The sequence below is a fragment of the Talaromyces atroroseus genome (genome assembly GCF_001907595.1).
Source record: "Talaromyces atroroseus strain IBT 11181 chromosome Unknown scaffold_11, whole genome shotgun sequence".
Lineage (NCBI taxonomy): Eukaryota > Fungi > Ascomycota > Eurotiomycetes > Eurotiales > Trichocomaceae > Talaromyces > Talaromyces atroroseus.
Window position 1 is genome coordinate 196,633 of NW_017971443.1, and position 27,148 is coordinate 223,780.

The window sequence follows — 27,148 nt, forward strand, 5'->3', positions numbered from 1 at the left end:
CCAGCAACTCAGGAAGCTAAACTTGACTCCATACAGCCTCTGTCTGGGTGGTGGAGCTATGAAACTGGACGCGAGATTCAATGAATCAGAGATCGTTTGGTTGACATTCAGGCTTCTGACAAAGACCAAGACCAGCTTGTTAAACTCTAGGACAGTCATGGTGGATTTACGATTTTCTGATTGAAGCAGCTTTATTTCGTAATATCTGGGTTTGCATTGATTGGCTTTAATATATGTTCATGCTAGCTTGAAATGAATTGTGCGCAATCTCCTAGCAGTTCGCGATATTTACATAGAACACTATTTTTCGCCTGTGGTTCATCAACGTTAAACTATCCTATAATATCGGGAAAAAAAATCATGTTCAACTTATTTGATGGCGTTTTGCCTAACGAAAAAATACCCTTTATCTATTGCACCGAATCCGACAATATTTAAATCTATATAACCGCCATGCATATTTAATTGACTCATTCATCCAGAGATTCAAAATCAAGCAGTGCCTCCTTGGCAATGGTATCATCAACAAGAACCCGAAGAGCAAGCATAGCCATCCCCTTTGCACTTTCGATAGCAGACACGTGAGCCTCATCCCTGCCAGCAGCAGCGGTAAACTTCGGGTTGTGAGCCCCAACATCCTTCTCTGTTGGGACTGCAAAATATCCATGAAAACTGGGGACATGGTGGGACACATTTCCCATGTCAGTAGACCCGGAACCGCCTTTTGGCCTCTTGAATAAGATCTTTTGCCCTAGTGTTGCCATATCTTCCACATACACTCTACAAAGAGTATCGTTTATCCTTAGATTTTTTGAAGTTGGAGATCTTTTATTTTCGTTGTTAGTAGCGGCTTTGTGAGTCGGATATCATCAGAAAAACGTCACATACGGGATGTAGTTTAACTTGCAACCTGTTGCAGTAGCTCCAGCTTCAATGCAAGCCTTGACGCGTTTTAGCAGCGCATCTGCCGTAGTCATACTTGGGCCACGGACGTTCCAGCTAAGCCGTGAATAATCAGGAATAATATTCTGCGCTGTCCCACCCACTTCGATGATGCAGTGGATTCTCTCGTCTGGTTGAATCTGCTGGCGTAAAAGAGCAACATTGTGATACGCTGCCACCGCCGCATCTAAGGCGTTTGTGCCTTTCCATGGCGAGTTACCTGCATGTGCTGTCTTTCCATGGAACTCGACGCGAAATTTGTGGCTAGCTGCAAGTCTGATGCCTGCCAGTCCAGACAGTCCGTCACCGTCCTGTTGTATCAAGTATAGCGCCTTCGGGTGGGCCATTATGGCGGCAGCAATATCTTCAGGTGGGTTGAAAGCTCCAGCGTCAATAAGCTTAGCCTTACCACCGCCACCCTCCTCGGCCGGGGTGCCCAGTAACCGCAGACGACCGGGTATAGAAAGAGTGACCATAGCGTGCGCCGCACCGATAAAGGCTGCTAAGGACGCTGTGGCGATGAGGTTATGGCCGCACGCATGACCGATCTCTGGCAGGGCGTCATATTCAGCACAAAAAACGACTTGGCGTCCGCCTTGGCCGAGTGAGGCTTCGAAACTGGTTTCTAGGCCATACGTGCTCCGTTTCACGACAAATCCGAGGCTCTCCAAGTATGTAGTAAGTGTCTCGTGCGCAAAATACTCCTTGTAGGCTAACTCTGGGTGCGAATGAAGAGCCTTGTTGATTTTGTGCAAATCGGGGTTGGCTTCATTGATGCGATCGTTCACAAGCACTCTTGCTTGTTCGAGGTCAATTGCAGACAGGGGCATATTAGGTAACGGCTGTTATTTCCCAGACTTCTAAAGTGAGTGCCAAAATAGAGGACAAAGTACTCCAAATCTGCTATTTTCCAATGCCGGGGCGCTTCTAAAGTTGACCACAGATGACTGAACATTACTGGTTGCGCATAAGGTATAAGTATATAAAGAGACGAGCTCGGAACATTTGAGCGAGGGATTTTCTTGACTCTGTCCGTCTGTTAGCATGATGAGAGCTAGCTGTTACCTTAGAGCCAAAGGATATCTCCTCCACTCTGCAGACCGTCCAATCCCGTGAGCACTACTCCGTACTATACGAGCACTATCGTGAAGTTTCCCCTTTTCGGGCGTGGAGATAGAGTGCGTCGCCAAGACTGCTACGGCAGAAGAGCGGGTCCATTGCCGATGGGTGGGGCGAAAAAGTTACCGTGCGGGGATTTCTTATCAGTTGCCGACGGCCGGCAGAAACTATTATAAGACAGTGCTTTCCTTCAATTTTGCTTGCCGATGGTCGTCAAATTTTGAATTGTAGGTGAATTGCTGTCAACTTGTTTATTATATTTTTCTGTGTACGAATAATTACGGCTGACAGCGGCAGCCCCATTTTCGCTTCACACTCGAAGCCATGCAAGCAAACCAGCCACTATCGCCTCGTGTAGTCAGCAAGCGAGGTCGTAATGCCCCTCGTTCCAAGAATGGATGCTGGACATGTCGCACTAAGAAGGTCAAGTGTGACGAAGAGCGGCCCAGGTGTGGCCGATGCCTGCGCCTTCAGCTTTTCTGCGATTACGCCCCGCGCCAATTTAAGTGTGATAGCTTAATTGCCCCTAACAAGCCAAGTGCATCATCCATGCCGACTCATTTACCAGAGCTTTCCAACAGCGCATGCTCGATAGATCTCAGTTCTGCTGACCACGAGGCCATCCGATACTTCCGCACCACATTTGCCAGCATCCGCCACACCAAGAACCCGCATTATTCCATGTACGCCATTATTTTCAACATGGCACAGCGTGAGCCAATGGTTATGCGCGCTATCTTGGCTCTGGGGAATAGAGAACTGGAGTCGCGACGTCAGGGCATTGATAATGGGTTGGCGGTAGCCGATGGTCGGACTCGCAAGCATTCCGTCTCACGTGTCCAACACTATTCTGCGGCACTTCGGCTAATGGCCGATTCGCTGGGTGGCGGTAGCGATGTCGAGAATCGGCCGCTTGATATCGACACTATTTACGCGACACTCTTTTTAATGGTTGTGTACGAAAGCAAGTACGGAGATGCCAGGTGTTCCGGACTGTCAAACCACCTTGCCGGGGCAGCCGTGGTCCTCAAGCACCACTTCCGTTTTCCGCTACAGATGGCTATCACTTCCCCTGATCAGCCTAGTAAAGTGGCTTTGATGCAGCGAGGCCAAGAGAACAACGGCCAATCCTTATCTTTATTTTCAGCCCGCGTCCTCGTCTACTTGGCCACGCATGATGCGAGTGCCTCAACCTTTGGCCTTGGAGGAGAGATAAATGCTGCACTCAACCAAATATTGCCGACCCAAAATCCTGGGGCATCAATGATGAATGGTCCTGCCGCTAGACTTCACAGATTTTCTTACCCTCTGTATCGCACCATCTGGGGTAATGACTATCCCCAGTCGGAGCTACTAGATGACGTTAATAACCGAGACATATTTGCTCTCGCTACTGCCAGAGCTCAGCTAAGGTTCATGGTGGCCCAGTTAGCGAAACTACACGGCGAGTTGGCACGGCAACGATGTTTGGAGATAGGGCTCTTTGTACAGGACGTGGAGAGTCGCTTCGGAGAACTGCTTGAAGTGGCAGGCCAATTATCTATAGCAACGGACAGCTCACAACGACTGGTAGCAAATATTCGTAACATTGTGCCACAGTATTATGCCACTCTGATTGAATTCGGGCGCGTGAAACGACGATTAGGCTTAGATGACTCCCCGCCATCGGAAGACCACATGCGCAATATTATGAATCTTGCTCTGCAAATGTTCAAGCATCAGGGCGATGAGGCCTTGGTGCGCATTGCATGGCCTCTATTTATTGTTGGTCTTGAGACTAGTGATGAACTGCACCGGGAATGGATTCTTTCCCGCTTCCAGGCAATGGGCTGTTATGGCAAAAATATACAACGCGCCCACCGCTTCCTCATGACCGCGGTGAAACTAAAAGCGTTGCATATGAACCTGGGGGGTGTAATGGATCTCGAAAGAATTCAATCCGAGTCAGAAGATCTGAAGCTATTCGTTATCTGAATTGGGATCAGTTGTTCAAACCTAATTTCCCATTTGTTTATACCAAAAACACATTAATTAGCAAAGCGTCCGAGCTAAATCATCGTCCTTTCTAGGTTATAAAATCCCGCACATGGCATAAGGACATCTTTTAGATTATCATTGCTATCCTGCCGATTTATCAATAGTGAATACGGTAATCCGGAAAGCCCTAGAAGGCGTCTGGAGTTTAATGTCTATAATTGTCTAATTAAAAAGCAATGCCGACTGATATGGGGATAAAGTACCTATTTAGCTGACAGAGTAACCCTATTAAATTCAGAATAAAGAACTTTAACATTTAATGTCATCCTTTTTATGTGGAACAGCAAGCAAGTAGTGCAAAACACAAAAATTCAAAAAATGCAATTTCATAATAAATTGTTCATATGAACTACAATCTGGAAACCCTCATTTAACCAAGCCTAACAGTATGTACCATAAACGAGCTCAACAATATAACTGTAGCCCAAAGGCATACAAGACAGTCGCATGGCTGTCTAGACTGGTCCTCAATGGTAGAATAGAGACTCGGCTTCATGTATAGTATGAAGTTTTATCTAGACAGAAAGCTCTATCCTTCCTAAAACGTTGAGGGCAAGTGAATCTTGATGTTGCTCAAATAGCCTTATCAAGTACTACTGTAAACTCCAATTTCCTTCTTACACGGCCTTTGACGCGACTTCAACAATTGTTGCGCTTCCGACTACTGTCAGAACCAGAACGCCATGTGGTTCTCTTATATGTGGCGATATTATTTCACGCGCTGCCCGTGACTCTTCTACGATCTCGTGGCTGGACGAGTTTCGCGTCGGTAGGTGGCAGACAGATTCCATTGTACACAGCGATGCCCCGCACTAATCAGGCTGCAATCCGAAGTAATCTCTAGCCCGTCAAGCCTATCAGGACCCTTGGTTTCGGGAATTGAACTTGGAGTTGTGATCTATCTTCAAGAATGGAGAGATTGACTAAACCGGATATAGCAGGCCCCACATAGGCTTAGTGCTGACAAGCCGCGTCGGCTAATAGCCGATGCGGTGGGTCCGCAGCCACCCCCAGATAGATTACTTTTTCACGTCCTTGACAATGGATTAATTCCTGATGGGACAGGCACTCGATCTTTGCCAGTCTACTCATATCCACTACGTGAGAGGTAGTAAGCTTTGGCCTTATCTAATCCAATCACGTCGCACGGAAACCGGCCGTCTTTCTCGAATTGGAGGCAAAACACCTTTCTCCGCACTGGAAAGCGAACTGACCTCTGGCATAATCTACTGTGATAAGTATCGATCCATTATCAATGTTAATATTTTGGCTACGCATTGCTGGGAGAGATAGCGGCCGTGCTCAAGGATTACACCGTAATACTTAAAGTCCTCCGTCATCTCCTTGAGATATGCCCGTGCTATCTACCTTGACTTGACAACAGCAACTCCTGATGCTACTACCACTCCCAATACTACCATCATGTCAGCAATCATAGAACAGGGAAAGATGGAGCTTGAAATTGTCCAACAGCACAAGGATGTTGCCGTCGGGACCGTGACAGAGTCGCTTTCTCCCGAGGAGGATAGGAGAATTCTGCGCAAGATCGACCTATGGTAAGAGGCAACACAACTACCAGTTGAACGAGGGCAATGCTTACTAGATACTCAGTCTGTTGCCAGTCATGACCATTTCCTATGTTTTTCAATTTCTAGACAAGTCCGCTCTCGCCAACACCGCCGTTCTAAAACTTCGTCAAGATTTACATCTCAGCGGTGGTGACTACTCATGGGCTAGTGCTATCTACTACTTTGGGTATTTGGTTGCTTCTTACCCTGCTGGTGCACTCATGGTGCGTTGGAAGGTCGGGAAGATCATCACCGCTTCAATGTAAGCTTATTATCTGATGAAAATGAGAATTGCGGCTAATACCGTTGCTATAGCTGTGCTTGGGGTGTGATGCTTATGTTAACATCTGTTTGTGTCAATGCCGGAGGGCTTCTTGCCGTTCGCTTCATTCTTGGAATCTGTGAGGCTCCAGTTGCTCCGGGACTCACTATCATTATCAGCATGTGGTACAAGCGCTCCGAACAGCCCCTGCGTCATGCCGCCTGGTTTCTCGGAAACACATTCGCTGGAATCGTTGGTGGTCTGCTTGCCTATGCAATAGGCCATATAGAAACTATTCCCTCGTGGAAGGTATGCATGACTCGTGACCGTCTCTCACACCTGGATCGATCTAACCATTCCTCAATGAAGGCGGTGTTCCTGATCTTTGGAGGCGTCACAGTGGCATGGTCTTTCTGTGCCTTGTTCCTGCTCCCAGATGTTCCTACAAAGTCCTGGTTCCTTGGCCCGGCAGATCGCCTCAAGGCTATTGCACGAGTAGAAGAAAATTTGACGGGTGTAAAGAATGACCACTTTAAGTGGCACCAATGCCGCGAAGCTCTTTTGGATGTTAAGACGTGGCTTGTTTTTATCATTCAACTCGCTAGTAACATTCCCAATGGTGGCTTAACTAGCGTATGCCACCAGACTATGTCCATTATCTTTTAAGATACATCATCCACTGACATGAAGGCTAGTTCGGCACTATTGTTACCAACGGCTTAGGGTTTGGTGAGCTCAGGACACTACTAGTTGGTGTGACGAGCTACGCATTTCAGCTTTTCTTCGTCCTTCTTGCCACTGGCGGTAGCTCGTACTTTCGCAACACTCGAACATTCTGGATGATATTCAATTTCGCCGTCTCCGTTGTCGGTGTGGCGCTTGTTCGTCAGCTCCCGGAGGACTTGAAGTGGCCGCGCTTCATCGGTCAGTGTCTAGCTGGAACTTTCACAGCCAACTTCCCGTTAATCATGTCACTGATCTCGGGTAACTTTGGCGGCTTCACCAAAAAGGCTTCCGTTAGTGCAGTTGTGAGTGTTTCTCCATGAAGGAAAAGCGTAATTAAAACCGGCTAACGAAAAGCGCGCATCACAGGTTTTCATCGCATACTGTACGGGCAATATTATTGGACCAAACCTATTCTTCTCTTATCAATCACCGGGCTATAGTTCAGGCTTCCTTGCAATGCTGGTATGCTACGGCGTGGGAATTGTGACTTGCTTGGTGCTACGATTTTATCTTATTTGGGAAAATCGTCGTCGGGACAAAGAAAGCAGTCCACTGGAGACAAATGGATCACCAATTGGAATCATGCTGAGTGAGATGGACAAGACTGATAAAGAGATTCCTCAGTTTAGATACATCTTCTAGATTAGCCTTGTCCACCGGGTTCTAGTCATCTCTCAATAGGGGGTGGCATGGTTATGAACATGATGATTCTGTGGTTATGTGTAACATTCAGCTTATAGACGAATATCCATGCCCGCTTTGATGAAGTTTCTGTTTTCTGAAATGGCTCTATGATAGTGAATAGTGCTATAGACGTAGCTAGCCAAAGAGGTAACCGCGAAAGGACATGATTATAAGGTAAACATATGAAGTTCAATGATGTAGTATCTGCAGGCGGAAGAAATTCATCATTTGGAGTGCTTCATCCATGTATGCACACCATCTATTGTTTTACTGCAGTGCCGTTAGTCTTCGCTTCCCTCGCCTTTCGTAGCTTACGCTGCAGACGGCCTTCGCTCGCCGGGTCGAGAAATGCTTTCATTAAAATTACGCATTAGCTGTATAACAAGACGAAAGAATGGGGAGGTAACGAAACATACGTTTCTCGCCATACACTGTAGTGCGAACGCCACGTCTAGGTGTCTCGTACGATCCAGGTATCACACGATGAGCGACACATCTTGGACATTCATTAGTCACAGGTAACCAAACCATGCAAATAATGAGCGGGGACATAAAATGAAAGATATCTCACCGGTTATCCCAGAAGGCAACGCTGCCCACGTTCCATTTCCAGCGCACATAATGGTCATCTGCTGAGTGAATGTGGGTGTATAGGAAATCGAGAACTTTGTCTGCATCTGCAAGTTAGACCAAAGCAATCTGCGCAACAGCAAATTAGGAGAGGTCCCTACCAGACTCGAGCTTTTTCAGTTCTGCAAAACCTGTAACGAATCCAGGGTTCACATTTAAAGCTTTTAATCCGGTGACTGGATGAGTTCGAACGGCAGGATGGTGAGTATCAATTGGTGGACGGTTTGGGGCAATGCCCCAGAGATCAGCTATGGTGTCATCTATCGTGATGATGATAAGCTTATCATGAATCAAGTCTGAGTTCTGAGATCCGGAGAGACACAACATACATTGCAATCGAGAGGTATGTACCGCGTGCAGTCCCTCAAGAAACCTTTTGTAAGCGTCGCTCAAGGCATCGTATGTCCCGTATTGTGATATCTACGTAGGTATTAGAAGCAAGATATATCTTGTATCAAGAAACGACAGACGTACCCATGCTGTATCGCCGCCGATCTCAGGATGTTCTTCCATTCGGAGTAGAGAGTAACTCGGAGCTTTACAGATGTTAGCAAAGGATACTGGGCAAAATACCCCGACGGAATGGTATTTCATACGGTTAATCTCGAATGAAGTATCTGCGTGCCACTCTGCGATTGGCTTCAGTCCATGTAACGTTAGTAGAAATAAAAAAAGGAAGAAAGAAAGAACAAAAGTCACTACAAATGGCTTACCCAAGGAGTGAAGTTGGCTATTTCACGATGGTCATCGGTGTTTCCATAAATATCTTTATGCTAGACAATGATTTAGTAAACAGGTAACGGATCTCAAGGCGACGATGTTGATACTTTTGATTCCTACTTTGCGTTAGCTTGGGTGAATCCTTCTGATAATCAAGATGAGAATTTCTCCATACCTTTTGGGCAGGGTGTTTGTCCAGAATACCTTCTTCTAGTTAAAAAGGTATCGCACAACATAACAATTACACAGGTGAGGGAAGAATACCATAATGTTCAAATAATTCTACCTGCTTTTCTGTAGTCAAATCCTGATCTCTGAAGAACACGACTCCCCTCTCTGTCACTAATAAAGCTAACTCATCGAGTTGTTGCGCATTGAGTTGAGACAGTTGCACGTTTTCCAAAAGCGTGCCAACACCCTCCGTCAAATCAACTCTTCTCGCCACGGCGAAGAGAGCCTTCTTCTCGGGATCGGCGAAATGAGCGCGGTCCTTTGGAGGATCGAAAGCTTCCCGGATAGGGCTGGAAGGGACATGGGATGCGATTCTGGCGTTGAAATGGGGATGCAGAGTAACAGAAAAGCCCGAGTCCGGGGAAATATGCTTTCGCGACTCAAGGGACGCCATTTTCAATGCCGTATATAAACAAGGAGCAGTTCAAAGAGAACGGTATATAGATTGATGCCTCGACGATGGTGTGTTTGGTTGAAAGAGAGTGCCCAAGTACTCTTATAACCCTAACTAAGCGTTACATTGTCACATCACCTCATCGCGCGCCATTCTGAGCACAGCGCGCGGGCTACCCGATTTGACCGGCACAAAATCCCAGCGCGCAAAGTGAATATCAACAGTGTTACAGCATGGTGCGATTTGAAGCTAAGGTGTGGACAATCGGTGTGCATGCCGACATGAAACTGCCACTGACCGTAAATACCTGCTACAATATGGTGGGCTGATGGTATCATAGACATAGTTCGGTCCTGTGAGTGGTTTATACCAACATAACCTCACATTAGCGCATATTGCGTGAAGTTCGGCACTTACGGCTCAAGCTTTGGAGTCCATGTGGCCATCAGCAAAGCCCTGTAGCTAAATACGATGCTTTATAACGAGAGGGCGTATCTACGATGCTCAAACGTAGATTCAATTGCGTTGCTCCCGCCAAAGCTCTCAAGTAAATTGTATGTCGATTTATCAACGGGCCAGCCACGTCTAGCAGAAAGAACGAATATCCAGGACATTATGCCACCCGGAATTAAGAGTGTTGGAGCTACCAGCACTGTCATGCAGAAATATGACGAAGCAGGAACCAGCGACGGTGAACAGCAGTTTGTAGTGGATTGGACAGAGGGAGAGGAAAGGAGGCTTGTAAATCGGTATGAGGCGAAATATCCCAAGTACCTACCCAAGCAAGAACAGCCAGGCTAATCATTATGTCAAGCCTCGATTCTCTTATCATGCCACTCTTAATGCTAGCATTCTTTGCACTACAACTCGACCGCGGAAATATGTACGGCACTGCTTGAATTAGGGATTTCGGAAAATTGTGCTGATACAGCGACAAAAGTGGAAATGCACTTACAGATTACTTCCTCGCCGATGTTGGCATTACCCAGAACCAATACAATGTTGGCCAGCAACTCCTATCAGTAGGTATTGTCATTTGGGAGGTTTGTCCTTACCCATCTCTAATTGACGCTTTGAAGTGTAACTGAACATGCATCCGAAACCCATTATCCGTGGATAATAACTATAGATTCCAAGCAACTACATTCTATATCGTGTTGGGCCATCGGTGTGGATCAGTGGGCAGATTGTCGCTTGGTGAATAGGACACCCACCTCGACCAGTCGCTGTAGAGATTATATGCTCACGGCGTTGATTAGGAGTTTGGTGGCTACATTTCAGGCATTCCAAAAGGGCCTCGGCGCGTTTCTTGTTACAAGGCTTTTGCTTGGGTACGTTTTCTATCTATACACTAACTGCTGATTTCGATCCATCGTCATGAAACTGACAAAAGATTGTTTTACCTAGTCTATGCGAATCGGGTTTTATTCCCGCCGGTCTATACACCATCACTAGATGGTACAAACGTAACGAGTCATCTAAACGGTTCTCCTGGTTCTTTGTGGGCAATATGCTAGCTCAGGCTGTTAGTGGACTAGCTGCCTATGGAATGTGCGTATGCCGCGGCTGTTGATCGTTTACACACTGGAAGGTTAATTTGTTCACCGAGCATAGTTTGCAAATGAGAGGTGCAGCCAATCTGGCAGGATGGCAATGGTTATTTATCGTACGAATTTCCTATCATTCGGTCGTCTTGTGCCAGCTAACAGCTGTGTGTAGATTGAAGGTCTTTTCGGGATAGTCGTTGGCGCCATTTTCATCTTGCTTTTTCCACGGGACGTTGCTTCGCCACTCAATATCTTTGGTTATGCCTACTTCACTGAGCGTGAGACTGAAATCCTTGTTCGTCGCCTGTTGCTCGATGACCCCAGCAAGGCCCAGCGTCGTAGAAATATAAACAAAGACGAGATCCTACGTGCAGTATGCCTCAGTCATCTTATGGATTTACAAATATACTGGGAATACAAGACTAATAAGAATTCTTAGTTGACAAATTGGAGGCTTCTCCCACATGTTCTTCTCACCATTGCTGCATTAGCACCGTCTTCGACTATGTGGTCATATGCACCCAAGATAGTAGAGGGACTTGGATATGGACGGCTGCGGTCCAATGCCATGGTTTCAGTGGGACAATGGATTCAACTGGTCTTGAATATCGCTTGGGGCTACACAGCGGACAAAATGAACATACGAGGCCCAGTGGTATTGGCAGGGATGATACTCTGGTGGGCTTTTGCAGTACGTCTTCTCTCTTGAATTGGCATGAATAAATCTTGCATCACGAAGAGCGCAAGTATGTCTAACATTTCTACAGCTTGCATGCCGCCTTTTGATCTATTCAACCGACTCGCATAGTCGGTATGCCGTGCTTACACTTGCTATTGCATTTTCCTCAGTGTGGCGTAAGATGTTCCCTTCCACTACCAAAGAAGGCGCAGAATTTACTGACATTGGACAATCAGATCCCGTGAACGGCTCGTGGATGGCTCTCAACGCTCGCTCTGCGGGTGAACGATCCATAACACTCGCAATCTTCATCATGTCTGCGAATGCCTCGGGAATTGTTGGAAGCCAGCTATTTCAGTCCGGTGATGCACCTCTGTATCCCATAGGATGGAGTCTTATCGTTTCTTTGGTGTCATTCGGCCTGTTTCTGACTATATTTGCAAACATACAGTATTGGCTGTGTAATTTGAGGATCGCACGAAAAGCGAAGTCTGATGGAAAAGAAAGGAAACTTTACTTTCAGTGAAAGTGATCTGAATCTCATATGCTCGATAGTGTGATATTGGTGCCTAGCTAACAGCAGCAGACTATAATAAACCGAAGCATATCACCTGCATTCAATATTTGTAAGGCCAATTAGTTGCATGCAAATTTCTATCAGATATATGTGAGAATCAATACATTCATCCAAAGTATAACTCCATTGGCAAGTCATGATACATTTGATAATCCAGGTCCACGCTCCATTCCAGAACAAAACATTTGACGAGAGCGACAACAGTCATTGGACTGAGACTCGAAGTACTCCTTGGGGTAGTTGTATCTCTCCAAAATGTCGTCTCGTCCAGTTCTTCTACCGTTCCATCCCAGAGAAGCAAAGCTATATCTGTCACGATCCGAACAACACCCCCTGAAATCCCACTACCGGCTAAGACAGCACTAGCTGCCATGTCTGCCATATTTTCTCTGACAAAATTTGGATTCCATCCTTTGGCATCGAGCTTCTCGGGCCACCTAGACACCGCCAAGTGTAGAGTTGCGGCCAGTACATCTCGATGCATATCCATCCTGGTTTTAGCGAAAGCAACGAGTATATCTCTGAGGCCGCGATGGGCAGACCAAGAAAGGGGAGTCCATGGTAGACAATCCAAAGCTTGGTTGAGTGTACCCCCCTCCTTCTCAGGGACATATAAGACAAAACTGCGGTCAGGACTTTTGGAGCTGGGCAAGTCAAGAACGACAACATGCTCCGACATAGCAGATTCCGCATTACTGTCAAGCTTTTGCATAGCAAAGAAGTCGACATCAGTTACGTTTCCACCTATCATGTTGTCTGCCGCTGTGAGCACTGCCAAACCCTCTGATTCGATACTTCAACAACCAACTCCCGCTTGCTTGCCGACCAGGGAAAGCACATTTGGAGTTTCCTGGTGCGCGTGCTTCGATGACCCCGACTAGAATTTGCAGGCACTTGTCTACTCTTCTTTCAACTGTTGCAGGATACACATCACTCACTAGGGTATGGGAGTCGTGTGGAGCAAAATGAATTACCGCTCGGCCTCCGATCTGCCACTCAACTAGCCACTGACCGCAGTACGACGCGTAAGCAGCTCGATGTCCGGAAGAGCCATTGTAGAGAAATGCCGGTCGAGCATTTGTCACGGCAAGCAGTGCCATGAAGGTCGCGCGGGAGATAATTGTGCATGTAGTATTTCGTGTCTCATCAGAGGAACGAGAGGTAGATCCTGCCACCCGCGATCCATTGAGATAGTTTCGGATGGCTCGCTGTGGATATTGACTATGAAGTTTGGTTTTCCGACGCTCTTTTCAGAGACGCTGTTGCTCTGGATTAGTGCTTTCTGGTGAAAAACCGATAGCAGCACTGACCTTGCAAGCTTGACCAGCTGGCTGTGTTAGTGGTAGACGACTGAGACTGATTGTCTTTCGGCCACACAGACCGTCCAGAAGATTGGCATGAATTACTGGACCGAGGGGAGGCGGCTGAACAATGCAATACCATGGCACATAGGGCTGTCGGAAGCACCACCAGCCCAAGTGCCGAGTGTCGCGCAAGGAAAGAAAAGGATCTGCCTGGGCGATGGCACTTCGGACATGAGTTACGAGAGAACTCAGGCCGATGACTGTGGCGGCAAATGAGAGCCAAGTTGCAACAATGGACGAAACGTCCATCGTGAATGACAATCCGGCGGAGATATCGACGCAACAAAGAACCTTGGAAACAGGCAGCAAAAAGTTTATCTTAGGTGTCAGCAAAGAAATCATAGAAACGGATAGGTGGGTCTCTTTAGTTCTTATTTCCCCCTCTTTTTGGGTTTGTTTGAATGTTGATGAACGCCGTAGACTCTATATACGGTCAGTTTCAGCTCTGTTACACGAGGAGTGGAAAGCCGCGTTGACAAGAGGACTGTGCGCCGAGGGGTAAGTGCTCGTCTTCCATTGGAGCAATCAGTTACAAATCAATGGATGAATAGCTCCAGGGGAAAGAGGGGGTTTAATTGAAATCTTTTGAGTTATATTCGCAGCGTCGTCGTGTTCCCCGGAATCAGGGTAGCTTGAAGATAATAATATGCCGCTGCATAATATGGAAGATACTGATGCGAATTAAATGTTGTTATTTAATTTACTAATATATCTACGCATGTTAATTACCTTGATATATTAATATCCTTCATCATCCTCAATATTTCGTAGAGTCATCCATGGCTGTCGGCAAGGAGCCGGGGCTGCGGATGCCCAGGTATATATTTCTTTTCAAACAAAAAACGATGAATAAGAGTATTAATATTTTGAATGTACTTTATACTTGTCTCGCACCTTTCACAATGATAGGCAAAACTATATTTCCTCGTCCGTCGTCGAATGCGGCGAAAAACTCGTATACTAATGGATGAAGCCCTCTCACATGCGGCCGCCAGCCACTCCTTCATATCGATCTCTTGCGGGGGTCTTCCAGCTACGCTCTCGAGGTAATCTCGCAAATTATTGTGGCAAAGATTTATATCACTGCAGTGGTTGAGGAAAATAGGGAACTTGATGCGTTGTGTTTTCTGCTGCAGAGTTAGAGAACTCGCAGATTCGATAGTCGAGTGCACCAAATCCCTTGCCATGTCCTGAACCGTGATAAAATCCCACTGACCCGTAATATTTTCTGAGTTTATGTGCGGCGTTTGGCCAGGAGACAGTGAGTACTTCATAAGCATGCCTACGGCATCTAGTTCTGATGAGTTTTTACCAACGACGTGCGCTCGCCGGTGGACATAGGTAGGCAGTTCGTTATGCTAAGCCGCATTTTTCAAAAGCATCTCGCTGACCCATTTCGACGATGCGTAGCCATCGACAGAGTTCAGAAGGTCTGGAACAGCAGGCAACGCAGGAACTTCAAGAAGCGGTTGACCTGCTTCAAGGTGAACCACCTTTGCTACAGATGCTGTCGATACGTAGTATAAGGGCAATCGGCGGGGGATGGCCATCTCGCATAGCGTACGTGTCGAAACGACGTTGGCACGGCGTAGGGACCGGTATGTCTTTAGTAGTGATACGTCGGCGCCGTTGTGAAGGATAACATCAGCGTGTTCGGATAGAAACATAAATTGAGAGTCTGAGAGGCTGAGATGTAGGGTTGACAAATCTCCAACATACTCAATGATTTTATCGTTTTTTACCGAGACATGGCGAGGCTTTCCATACTCGTCAGGTCGTATTGCCAGGCAGTGAACCTGTGATATTCTTGAGTCTTGGACGACATGCTATAGGATGTGCCTTTCAATGAATCCAGTGGCGCCCGTTAAGATGACTATGAGGCCACTGAACCCATTGAGTAACGTTTTGTTGGAAAGCGGAAGAGTAGGACTGGGTTGTGGAAGCCCATCAACCATGCTTGCGATTTCGACATCCCAATTAATCGTAGACTGAATATCTTTATGTTCAACGAACACTGCCGGTTTCGACGGCGAGAGAGTGGTACTATTGTTGATATCCGAGGCATTTGCAACTAGTCTAGCCATGCTACGGAGAGTACTAGCATGGAATAGATCGGGCATAGACACCTTCACGCCTAACTGGACCTCAAGGAGAGCCTTGAGTTTGATCATCAGGATTGAACTTCCACCAACTTGAAAGAAGTCAGATATTGGCCGAATTGATTATGCTCTATCGCTATACCGTAAAGTTTGGGCATGTCTAAACAAGAGGACTTCCTGCCAGATTTCCTTGATCGATTATTCCCAGGGGCTCAAGCTCTGAATGGCGGCACTCACATCATTTAAAACATCGGATTCGTTGATAGGCAATATATTGACCGCATCCATGTCAGCCGTGCCATTTGGGAAGGCTGGTATCCGATCTATAGGAATTATAAAAGCGGGCTTCATAACTAGCGGTAGGGGAATGTTGACATGAAGCCATTCTATAAATTCCGATCTTTCCCCAACGAATTTGACGTCAAAGAACACAAACCGACGATAATGTCTGATGATGGAGTGTTTCTCAAAGAAGCAGCAGGATTGACGATTGCACCATTCGATATCTTCACAATGGCATTGGCGATTTCGTCGAACTCGACGCGGAAGCCGTGAATCTTCACTTGATTATCCCCGTCTAGTCTTCCCAAGATTTCGAGCGTGCCGTCTGGGAGAATCCTTCCCTTGTCACCGGAGCGGTATTTTCTTACCACAGAGGATGACTTTTAATGAACTTGTGACTTGATTCCTCAGGCCGCTCAATATATCCCAGACCAACTCCTTGCCCAGAGATGCATATTTCACCAAGAAATCCGACGGGTAAGATGTTCATATCAGCGTCAGTAATTTGGATTTCATAATTTGGCGAAGGCAGAAGATGATCAACGCAGCTATCGTCCGCATCGGTCAATGGCACAATGCCTTTGGCACAAGCCAGGGTAATCTCTGCTGGCCCATATACGTTAACCAGCTTCAAACCGTCACAGTGTAGTTTACGAAGTCGTTGCTCATGATTCCGCGTGTCCAAAGGAATCCAAACGAAGCCTAAGTGCAAGATAGCAAGGGCACAGCAAACAGCATCCGCGACGGAATCGAGAAGCATGGCTACATACGATACCGGAGATAGGGGAGGTGTAACACCTTGTGATTGACGCGTGATTTGCATCAATCTAGTCGTCATCTGCGCATAAGTAATGCTTTCGCCTTCGTCGTCTATTATAGCAACAGCTTCTGGTAGCTCGACCGCTACTTAATTCATTCGGTCAGTGAGTGTGCTCTTCCATGGCACGTCAGCTATACTACAACGTCCGAGTCTGATGGCGTCTTCAATGTCTTTCTCATTAGATATTGGGCAATTGCCCACTGCAAGGTCAGGATTCTGGGCTACGGCTTTGGGGGTGTATACCACTTGAGTAGGAGCGCACCGTCAGATTCCTCTAATTGATTTTGCTGCGTAATGAGTCCTACTGACGTCCAGCTCGATGTTATGGCCGCATTGAGCAGCAGGTCGTAAGGGTGCCCGTGAGTGAGCCAGAGCCGCCAATGTAGCATCGCGCGATCTTCTAGCTACCTCATTGAACTGTTCAGAATAGTCAAGCCAGATACGCACCGGCAGCATATTTAGGAAATGTCCGACGGTCTTCTAATCCCCTTCCTCGGTCCAGTTTGCGCTGACGATTCCGACAGCGACATCATTAGTGCCCAGGCACCGTCCAAGGAACGTCACCAGGCTCGCAATGTAAAAATGAAATAGGGTTACTCCGATTGTAGTGACCGCACGTTGTATAGCCTTCGTTAATTCTCTAGGCAGCTTAACATCACAAATATTAACAGTATGACCCTTAACAGCCGGACGAAACCTGACTCTGGCGAACGGGAATACATAATAGAAACGGTTTAGGAATAGTTCAGTATATACTCTTTCAAAAGGCAAGTTCAGCTCGAAGATTCTGCTGCGCGAATATCTCTAGTCGCTTCCTCGCTATATCGATTGACTGCTGAACTCTTGGGCTTGCTGGTAAACCTTCGGAGTATGCTTGTGTGAGGTCGGCAATAAACACATTCCAAGCGACACCGTCGAGTGCAATGTGATGGTGGCTGAACAGAATGTAATGGAGAGATGGGAGCGTGAAAGCACAGCTTAATTCACCTGTTAGCACGTCTTCCAAGCAATTTATGACAGTTGTATGTTCTGTAAATGTGCTGACAAGAGTTTGTAGGTTCGTCGCCATCCTGGATACTATTAGTGAACGTCCTCCAATGATGAGCAACTTCTCGATACCCGTCACATTGCCGACTGCGTTGAAAGGGTCTCTCAGGATACTGACTCGATCGTCTATTGCTTGGGTTACCATGGTAGAGAATGTGTGAATGGAGACGTCCTCAAAGTCTCTGAAAGAGCGATCTACTCCAGAAAAAAGATTATCCCGTAAAACCACGTCCCATTGTGCCTCTGTGAGCATTGGACTTCGAGTTCGGCTTTCTTCTTCTCGGCCAAGCCCCCACCCGGGAAAACAAAAGAACAGAAACGGCGTTCGTAGTGTGTTTATATTAGTGAGCTCGAGTAGAATTAAATAGCCTCCAGACCGCAAAAGCTCTCCACAATGTCGAACTGTTGTAGAGATAGATTTAGTCGCGTGAAGAACATGCGCAGCGATGATGAGATCATATGAATGCGCTCCGAAACCCTGTTCAATCGGTTATTGTTTAATATCAAGTGTTTGGTATGTCATAGCCCCTTCTTGCTCGGAATATCGGGCCTGGGCTGCTGGGAAGGATCCAGGGGAGACGTCCGTAAATGTGTAGTCCCCGAAGCTTGATCCTAGGAAGTTCAAAGCCATGGCTGTTGATCCGCCAGTGCCAGCCCCTATTTCAAGGATTCGCATTTGGGGGTAACGGTGTACAAGGGGATCTAAGGGTATCCCAAGATTTTCGTTCACCTCGCGAAGCCCTAAGCCCTCCGTATAAAGCCAGTCAAGCATATCGTGTTCTTTGAAGACCTGCAATGCTGGCTCCAATCCACGCACAATGGATAGAAGTTTTGAGCCCACGTGATGTATGAGTTTGGGATCAATTTGACCAAGATTCTCGTGTTCGGACAGCGTCTTAATTAATTCCCAGGTCTCACTGTGCCAGTGAGCTTTCCAGCAAGGATGCTGGCCAGATTGAGCTACTGGAATCACATAGTCTAGGCACCAATACATTAAGCACTGAAAATATTCTTGCATCGACGGTATATATTTTCGCTCGACCTCTTTGAGTAGTTCTCTGAGGTAAAAACAAGCAGTCCTATCGCATAGCACATGAAGTTCCCGATCTTTTGAAGAGTCTTTGTGTTGATGGTTTCCTTCTGGAGCCCTAATGGCGCTCGACATATCTCTCTTCCAATTGGTCCGCCAAAGCATGCCTCGGTCGTTAGCTGACGTGGGATAGGTCAAGGGAGGTAAAAATGGCGCCTTGAACCTGGATTTCAGCATGACCATCTTCCGCACAAAATACATCAATATCACCGCATATTAACCGTGCTGATGACTCTGTGACATAGCAGTCGGCGATCAGCTGCGAACTAGTTTCCGGGAGTGCGTTCACGTCAAGATGATTCGCCGAAAGCTCTTTGGGAGGTAAATCGTCCATACTCGTCCGTCATCGGGGCACGAAAAGGCAGCAAGCAGACCCTGAATAATGCTGTCGAGCGTTGCTGGATGAATTGGATATTGATCATTTATAATTCGTTTTGTGGTGACTGTGGCGATATTCAGACGTCTTTTGATCGAGTCTATCAAGAATGGCTTCGAGTAATCCATCCCGACTGTCTGCATCCAAGAATAGATACGATCAGTATTTACATCCTTCATGGGCAGGCTTGGGGATTTCCTGCTCGGCAGGGTTCTTCAACCGGGCATCTCAGTTTTATAATGGCACCGCCGCTGAAGACTTCTTTTGCGAATTCAGGAGATCCGGTATCAACGTTACAGACGTTACAAGAAAACTCGACGATTTTGCTAGTGGGGGTTTCCTTGACTAAACTGATAACGAAATTCAAGTCAACTCCAGAGGAGCCGTCTTCCAGTGTTATGCCGTTATGTATCACGACGTCTTGCAACTCCACCAGCTGAATCTGTTGACCATTTCTAGCAAGATAAATAACAGTATACAGAGCAATTGCTATATAGCCTGCTGCAGGAAGCAGAGCTGCCATACCTTTAGCCGTATTTAACTCCAAGGTTGATACCCTCATATCTACCAGTCTGCAGGGGAATAAAACAGCAGCTGCGTTGCTTGCAAATGGAGGAGCTTACACTTTGGCAGCCGGCGGACCGTTGTACTCTGCATTAGGCCTGGATGATAACCCTGTCCTAGAAGCTATTGTGAAAGACATTTACGTCAACAGTCTGAAGTTGGTTAGGCAAGTAGGCCTTGCATTTGCACTTCTTGGGGTTCTTTTAGCATTCCTTGCCAAAGAGTTGCATGTGCGTACTGAACTTGAGACGGATATCGGGCTCGTTGAGGAAGCGAAAAAGAGCGAGACGGACGCGGAAAAGCAGCCTACACTTGTATCTACTACGTGAAGAACTGGCCATTTTTAGTTTTCATTGACGGAAAGAGTTGAACGTGACGATCACTCGTAATCCCATCTGAGAGTGATGATTTATGTAATCATCAAGTATCATTGTTTTTGCAATATTGGGAGACGACTCGAAGCATTATGGTTTTATGTACAATATCTTTTGTTATTCTTTCTCCAGCTGGAGTTATAAGGATAATGCTAGCGTGAAGGTCTCTGTGGGTGAAGTGGAACCTCACATCGTTGGGAATACCTGGATGCCAACTACGATAAATCTTCCGGGAAAAGTTGAAGACCTGCCTATTTGCTGCCAGAGACTACCAAGAGCATTCATAGGATCTGGCGCTGTCGGTAACGATTGATCACACCTGAGTGCATTTGTGGCCTCGTACATTAGCATGTTCGTAAACCAAATGAACTAACTTGTCTCTTCCTGGAAGAAACCTGACACAGCTTGAACAGTTGAAGCAACCCTCTTAGTCTAGGACGTGAAACTGTATACTAGCAGTAGTAAAGAAAAACTCAGGATATGATATTTGCAACGACGAGAAACGCCCTGTATTACCTTGACTGAACTGAGTGTGCTTTCCTAAATTGTAAAAATGGGTGTTGTGGAGTACAGGCTTGACACTCTGTATTATATGCTCGTCAGCCTCAGCTGTGTCACCACGCCAGACAATATATCCAACCCCGTCACAACCCGTCTCTGTGGAGGTGATGGCTCTTTTTGTCTATAAAGCTTCGTCTAGAGGCACTTTGATTTGGGATCCATTAGTCCTTGGTCGATACTGCCGATTCAGCGTTCCAGTGTTCAGCGTGGCATCGGGAGCAACCAACCTTGCGCTGGAACTGATTCCTTTAACCATTGCACAGAAGGTCATCTGGGGCATGCACATGTCAACGCAGAAGAAACTGGGTCTTAGTTTTGAGTTCACGCCTACTAATCAATCTATTCCTCTATGTCAATTTGTCCACTCCGGTCTAACCTTGTCTGTTAAATAGTGGCTGCGTTTCAAGCACCGTACGGCTATAGTACTCGACGCGATTCTACTCTTCCAATGACTTCACTTATTACTTTTCCATATTGGCGCTATGTTCTCTGTCTGAGACGACGTGCGCTAACTTGATCCTATGTGTTCCATCGACGCCAAAGCTAATCCGAAGTCTAAGGGAGACCAAAATATTTAAAGGTCTCGGGTCGTATATCACTAAGAGTAGCGCTTCATCAAAGATAGCCAATTCATCAAACAATCTCGGAAATTGGAATGAGGAAGGATACGTACCAGCCGGTGGTGTGATTACGAGGATTTCCCTTTTTAGGTATGCTCGCGTGCGAGAGAGAGATCATTGATGGCAATATTTGACGGCGAAATCATATCAACTATAGTCTACGTATTTGCTTTGTTGGCAATAAAAGTGGCCCTATAGCTCTGTTTTTATGCACGTTCCGACGTCCTATCAACCTCTATATTTTTGAAGCCTTTAATAAATGCCCGTTATACTCTTCTCTATCCCAGACTATATTACGTAGGAAGTGTGGACTATAGATAGCAGGGCTATAGGTCTCAGATCAACAATCCAAGAATTTTTTGAGCATCTGCTCGAAATGCTTATCAAAGCTCAACCTTTATCCAAATAAGGAAATCGTCCTCGCCTTTAGTATTCGAGGTTCCAAGTAGAGTTTTACTTATTTTAAAATTCCTCCGACGTCAGCTAAAGGTTTCCGTTAGTGATACAACATCAAACAGCTAGTAATCCTATGTATAGGAACTAGCGAGAAAGCTTATGAGACATATTTCGGAATATGGCAAAGGGCTTTTTTAGCGCCTTACCTCCCTGATACGTTTACGCCACCCAGAGTTTTACTATTGCATTACGTGCTTTGACTTCTGTTTTGTCGAAAGTGATCTACATATTTCCAAGATTGTTGTCAGAAGCATTAAGGATTGTATCATTTTACTCGCCTGATGTAAATAATGATTCCATTTGTTCAGGTCTGCCATTCAGAATACAACATCAATTCATCATCACGATGCTTTCAGGCGATTCTCGAATCAACAAGATTCCTAAAATGCCCTCCCTCAATCCGGAGCAGTTCCTCTGGGGCTCCAAACTCCACTATCCTCCCTGCGTCCATAAACAGAATTCGATCACACTCAGCAACAGTAGCAAGACGATGGGCGATAAAAATAACCGTTGTATCCTGGAACTCCGTGCGAAGCAGCTTTTGGATCAAGGCATCCGCCTGCGTGTCAACTGCGGACGTGGTCTCATCTAGGATCATAATGCGAGGTCTGGAAAGGATGGCTCGGGCTAAACAGAGCAATTGGCGCTGGCCCTGGGAGAGGTTCAGTCCGCCTTCGGATATTGGAGTGTCAAGGGTTATAGTACTGCTATTATGTATCGCTGTATCGAAAGTCGTAGCTGCATGCGCTTGATGGTTTTCTCCCCTCCAAGCAGAATGCTCAGATAACTGGGCTCTTTGCAAAGCACCTTGAAGGTCTTCTTCTCCAAACCGATTGAATGGGTCTAGGTTAGACCTGACTGTTCCCGAGAAGAGAACAGGATCCTGGGGAATGAGTGCAATGCGACTTCTCAGATCATGTAGCTTTATCTTGGAAATATCGACCCCATCGATGGAGATTGTGCCCTGGCTAGGGCCTTCAAGGCACCGAATAAGCGCAAGAGCAAGGGATGATTTACCAGCTCCTGTTCGTCCGACAATTCCAATCTTCTCATTTGGTCTGATACTGAAGGAGATGCCGTCAAGCGCGGGAGGAAGGTCGGATGCATAGCTCAAAACCAAGTTCTGCACCTCAATCTGTCCTTTTGTTGGCCATGCAGCCGGTGCAGGTATTCCAGCATCCGGTTCTTCCTCTGGTGGAATGGCCGAATACTCCAATACTCTTTCTGCGGCGTTCATATTCAAGTCAATATTCACTCCTTGTCGGAGAAAAGAGGTGATTTTCTGGCTGTATTGAAGAGTAAAGGTAAGAGTAAACCCAGCCAGAGAAGCCGAGGTATTAGTAGAAATAACCAGGATGGCGGCAGACATTGCAAACAGAGTGCCCGTCAAGGTCATACGAAAATCAAGCCAGTGCTTGAAGAGCAACAGATGGTAAGACAACTGACTACGTCGATCGAGGTAGTCGTGCAAGCGCTGGATGTAGAGTCCAGTCCTCCCATAGGCACGAAGAGTTGCCAGGCCACCTAACGTCGAACCAAACAACTCAGATATGGGGCTTTTCGAGATGCTTTCAAGCCGCTGGAGTTCCCGAGATCCGACCGCATGGATGGATGATAGCTTTGAGCTGTAAAACAAGATAATTATACCAAACAGGACAATCGAGGGAGATACCAAAGTTCCGGCTACTAGGATAGCAAGCAGATCAAAAGCACTGCCAATGTAGAAGCCAGCATCGAGGCTGATCCTCGAATCAACGCGGGAAAGGTCAGACGAGAAGCGGTTCACAATTCGACCAGAGGGGACTGTGTCAAGCCATTTCAGGGGAGCATTTATAATAGAGTGCGTTAGATCATTGAATAGTTGACGTGACGCTTTCAGAGTTGTTAGCATCAAGACAAAGTACCTCCAGACACCGATTGCTCCAGCAAGACCAGACAATACTGCGTATATTATTAGGTATGAAGCGACTGGAGATTCTATTCTGGAAGACGGGTTCTTGTTTAAATCGACAGACTGAGCAGCAGGAGAATTGGTCGTCCATAACTTGATCCACCATGACTAGAAAAGTTCGTCAGCTTGGCGAGTCTTCCAGCAATATTATGCCCCCTTACCCGTCCTAGAACTAGACCCGTATAACTGCCATAGAGCACAAACACCATCGTCCATGACAATAGACCGCCCTTCCTTAGATATTCTGCGTAAACTGATAATCTTGTTTGACCAGTTTCTTTCTCCTCATTAGCCACGAATTTTCTTGGCTTTTTGTGCTCGGCATCCCCTTCCTCAGGTCCTTCAAGAGGAGCTACAGTCTTTAGCTTGGATATTGCAGGGGAATCTTGTGCTGGTCCGAGGAACATTGCATGTACGACATCCTGGGGTCTATCAACAGGTTTGGCAGTATCATTACCCACATGTACAAAGTAGTCTGCATGAGGGAGAACTTGATGTGTCGCAAGGATGCGAGTGCGGTCCTTTGCCAGGTCTCCACTCAGAGCATTCTCATAGACATATCGCCCGGTGTGCGCATCCAGTGCACTGAATATATCATCCAACACTAATATCCCCGCGCGAGAATACAGTGCCCTAGCGAATGAGATTCTCCATCGTTGTCCTCCGCTAAGGTTAACGCCGTTGGGGCCTACTTCTGTATTGTCGAAATCAGACAGAGTCGCTAGGTCGGGGAAGAGAGCGCAAACTTCGAGGACATTCTGATATCGCTCCTCATGGTAAGGAAGGCCGAACAAGATGTTTTGCCTGATACTTGCATTCTCAATCCATGGAACCTGGCTGACATACGCGATTGCTGACGGAATAATCCAGTCTGATATATCACCAACGGGCGGCTCAGCGTCATGTTTAGGATCATGATGTGGTTTGGTAATATATCCACTGACCAGCTCACATTCACCAAGGATGGCTGCAAGAACAAGACTCTTTCCTGACCCCGTCTTGCCTGATATGACGCTGAGCTTGTTGGACGGGAACTTCAAATTGACGTTGTATAGGGCAAAGCGGTCGGCGTTACTCTGGGACTTGGGTTGTTCTGATGGCCAGGATATAGTTGCGTCTGTGAATTCAATGTGACTCCCTGCAGATACATTAGGTATTCTCTCTGCCGTTTTTAAATAGCGATCAATGCGCGATGAGCTGATATTGGCCTGTACTCCCTGGGTAAACAGTTCAGGTAGAATGGCCAGAGACAGCTCGAGCGAATCCAATACAGAAACAGTCGTAAAAGCAACCGAGGCTGCCAAACTGCTGCTTCCATACTCTAAAGTATACACCGCCAGAGACACAGAAGAGAGCAACAGCGGGCTGATGATCCAGAATATAGAAAACAAAAGCGCATTATATAAAAAGCTAGATCGGATCTGGGAAAGCTCCTCTTCCCTCCGCTTGCATATGCGCGTTTTCCAATATTCCTCGAGCGCAGCAAATTTGACATAACGAATGCTTTGAATGGCTTCTCGTATGGCAGCCATCCTGCGGTCTCTTGATTTCATCAGGCCTCGTTGAAGTGATCCATAGTTTTTTATCAACCGCGCGTTGATTGGGATAAGGAGAACGGATATGATCATCGCGGAGAGCAGACTCTTCCACCCGATGAGTCGAGTAAGGAAAATCAAGGCAAATACCAATTTAAGAAACGACGCAGGTATCAGGTAGGTGTACCCGATGAACCCATCAATTATTCCCAAGTCCACACTGATATGGTTCATAATGTCCTGTTTGTGATCATCATCACCACCCTTGGTGGTAGATTTTACGTCCTTGCGACGCAGCGCTTTCGAAAAGATAACGGATGTCAGTCCGGCATTCAAAGGAATACATAGGCCACCTTGGTTCATCCACTTAACCCAGCTACTCACGGTAGGCGAGAGGAGTTTGGAAGCACCCAAAGCTAATACCCATACCCATGGCTGGTGGCCCGGTTCTCCGGACTGTTGGTTCTCAAGAGATCTCAAGACCATATACAAGGCAACCTGGGGAGCCGACTCCAAGGCCGATGATAAGGCGATCAACAGTGCTTGGATAACCAGTGGTCCCCTGTATATTTTAAGAAGAGTCTCTCTTAGCGTTCCTTGCACTGCAAGCGTTCTCTCCAGCACGGCAGCTTGATGCTTCGACTGGTAAAGTGAACTCAATTGAGGGAGTGAGTCTGCGTTGAAGGCTGGGCCAGCACTTGCAATTAGTCGTAACTGGTCTGTTGCCCATCCGAATGTATGTTTTGTCAGAAGGGAGACGGTTCTTTCACGGTTTACAAGTTTACCATCGCGGTAGACATCTGGACGCCGCGGAAGTAAGAGACAGCCAAGTCCTCTTGTAACGGCTGAAACTATTTGGAGGATAGCCAATAGCCGTACCTTCGCGTTTCCCGCATCTTCCAGATATCCTATGGAGACCAGGATTGGTAGGCCACTAGCGATGAACGCAAAGACGGCCAGGTTGAATCTTCTCGCTGGGGACTGTTCTACAGAGAGCGAGAAAGCCTGAAGTAACAAAACAGCCTGGGTAGTGGAAGTCAGTTGTAATAGTAGGAATATTAGTGCGATTATTATTGGTTACTATGCATATTAGGTATTTCTGCATTGCCACTTACCCATACAGACACGGGCTCCTCTAAGAGGACCGAGCACAAGAGACCAGCGACGGAAGAAATGCCCGCGAGATAGCTGCACCGACTACGTGCAAACGCGCGGAAGGACTCTGCTGTAGCTTCGCCGTCCTCATCTTGATACGCTGTTAGCTGTCTATTTGCTGTGGCAAGAGTGTAAAAAGAAGGGACGGCGATGGCAACGAGAGCTGTCCCGGCGATCTCAGCCGGCACGAACCACATTGTATAGTTAGGCTCCCTCTATCAAAAGACAAATAATGGCAGGCATTTCGCAGCAGCACCTCGGGCTATACATAAACAAGGAATGTTCTTTTCCTTGCCGTGTTTCCTTTCAAGAACTGTTAGTGCCTTCGCGAAATTGGCAGGAATAGTCACGCCATCTCTTCTCGACATACAAGCACAGATTCTGCACATCCTGCGACGCTACAATGAAACATACCCTGTGCGCTTATCTCTTGGCAGCTTGTAGTGTCCAGAAGCTCTGCTCCGGTATGACATGGCACGGCGACCCCCTATTTCATTGAACATTTTGACATCCCCATGGGGGCATATTACGTGCAAATTTAAACTTAAACTCCTTCGGCCCCAAAAAAACAGAACCTTCGCATCTCCAATAGAAACCGGCCTGGCGTCTTCTGTAGGTGTTATTGACAAAGCGAAATTACGGAAAATTACACCATCTCGCAGTGGGATGGAAAATCTACGCGCAATACTAGTACTACAGTACTGGACAAGCCTTTTCACACTAATGCACGTTTCCCTA

The 27,148-nt window shown here is 46.7% G+C and overlaps 8 protein-coding genes across 8 annotated transcripts; 3 read left to right on the top strand and 5 right to left on the bottom strand.

Annotated features, from left to right (window-relative positions):
• Window positions 1-470: 470 nt before the first annotated feature.
• Window positions 471-1,772, bottom strand: UA08_07355 (hypothetical protein; the record flags this gene model as incomplete). Its single annotated transcript, XM_020262636.1, has 2 exons — window positions 471-780; window positions 889-1,772. 2 exons carry the CDS (start codon window positions 1,770-1,772, stop codon window positions 471-473), a joined length of 1,194 nt encoding a protein of 397 aa, XP_020117161.1.
• A 613-nt stretch (window positions 1,773-2,385) lies between these two features.
• Window positions 2,386-4,035, top strand: UA08_07356 (hypothetical protein; the record flags this gene model as incomplete). The annotated part of the gene is made up of 1 exon (XM_020262637.1): window positions 2,386-4,035. One exon carries the CDS (start codon window positions 2,386-2,388, stop codon window positions 4,033-4,035), a length of 1,650 nt encoding a protein of 549 aa, XP_020117160.1.
• A 1,485-nt stretch (window positions 4,036-5,520) lies between these two features.
• Window positions 5,521-6,974, top strand: UA08_07357 (hypothetical protein; the record flags this gene model as incomplete). The annotated part of the gene is made up of 4 exons (XM_020262638.1): window positions 5,521-5,654; window positions 5,710-5,928; window positions 5,982-6,561; window positions 6,624-6,974. The coding sequence occupies 4 exons, from the start codon at window positions 5,521-5,523 to the stop codon at window positions 6,972-6,974; spliced, it is 1,284 nt and encodes a 427-aa protein (XP_020117163.1).
• Window positions 6,975-7,597: 623 nt separating this feature from the next.
• UA08_07358 (hypothetical protein) lies at window positions 7,598-9,313 on the bottom strand (the record flags this gene model as incomplete). Its single annotated transcript, XM_020262639.1, has 9 exons — window positions 7,598-7,689; window positions 7,755-7,834; window positions 7,910-8,009; window positions 8,070-8,388; window positions 8,443-8,504; window positions 8,565-8,607; window positions 8,682-8,741; window positions 8,864-8,898; window positions 8,953-9,313. The coding sequence occupies 9 exons, from the start codon at window positions 9,311-9,313 to the stop codon at window positions 7,598-7,600; spliced, it is 1,152 nt and encodes a 383-aa protein (XP_020117162.1).
• Window positions 9,314-9,928: 615 nt separating this feature from the next.
• UA08_07359 (hypothetical protein) lies at window positions 9,929-12,065 on the top strand (the record flags this gene model as incomplete). The annotated part of the gene is made up of 7 exons (XM_020262640.1): window positions 9,929-10,062; window positions 10,245-10,356; window positions 10,451-10,644; window positions 10,721-10,868; window positions 11,033-11,233; window positions 11,300-11,551; window positions 11,628-12,065. 7 exons carry the CDS (start codon window positions 9,929-9,931, stop codon window positions 12,063-12,065), a joined length of 1,479 nt encoding a protein of 492 aa, XP_020117326.1.
• A 157-nt stretch (window positions 12,066-12,222) lies between these two features.
• Window positions 12,223-13,729, bottom strand: UA08_07360 (hypothetical protein; the record flags this gene model as incomplete). Its single annotated transcript, XM_020262641.1, has 3 exons — window positions 12,223-12,819; window positions 13,055-13,324; window positions 13,427-13,729. 3 exons carry the CDS (start codon window positions 13,727-13,729, stop codon window positions 12,223-12,225), a joined length of 1,170 nt encoding a protein of 389 aa, XP_020117327.1.
• Window positions 13,730-14,218: 489 nt separating this feature from the next.
• On the bottom strand, window positions 14,219-16,621 carry UA08_07361 (hypothetical protein; the record flags this gene model as incomplete). The annotated part of the gene is made up of 7 exons (XM_020262642.1): window positions 14,219-14,283; window positions 14,463-14,838; window positions 14,872-15,276; window positions 15,355-15,636; window positions 15,817-15,902; window positions 16,016-16,241; window positions 16,298-16,621. The coding sequence occupies 7 exons, from the start codon at window positions 16,619-16,621 to the stop codon at window positions 14,219-14,221; spliced, it is 1,764 nt and encodes a 587-aa protein (XP_020117324.1).
• A 5,500-nt stretch (window positions 16,622-22,121) lies between these two features.
• UA08_07362 (hypothetical protein) lies at window positions 22,122-26,607 on the bottom strand (the record flags this gene model as incomplete). The annotated part of the gene is made up of 3 exons (XM_020262643.1): window positions 22,122-23,828; window positions 23,882-26,278; window positions 26,371-26,607. 3 exons carry the CDS (start codon window positions 26,605-26,607, stop codon window positions 22,122-22,124), a joined length of 4,341 nt encoding a protein of 1,446 aa, XP_020117325.1.
• Between the last annotated feature and the right edge of the window lie 541 nt (window positions 26,608-27,148).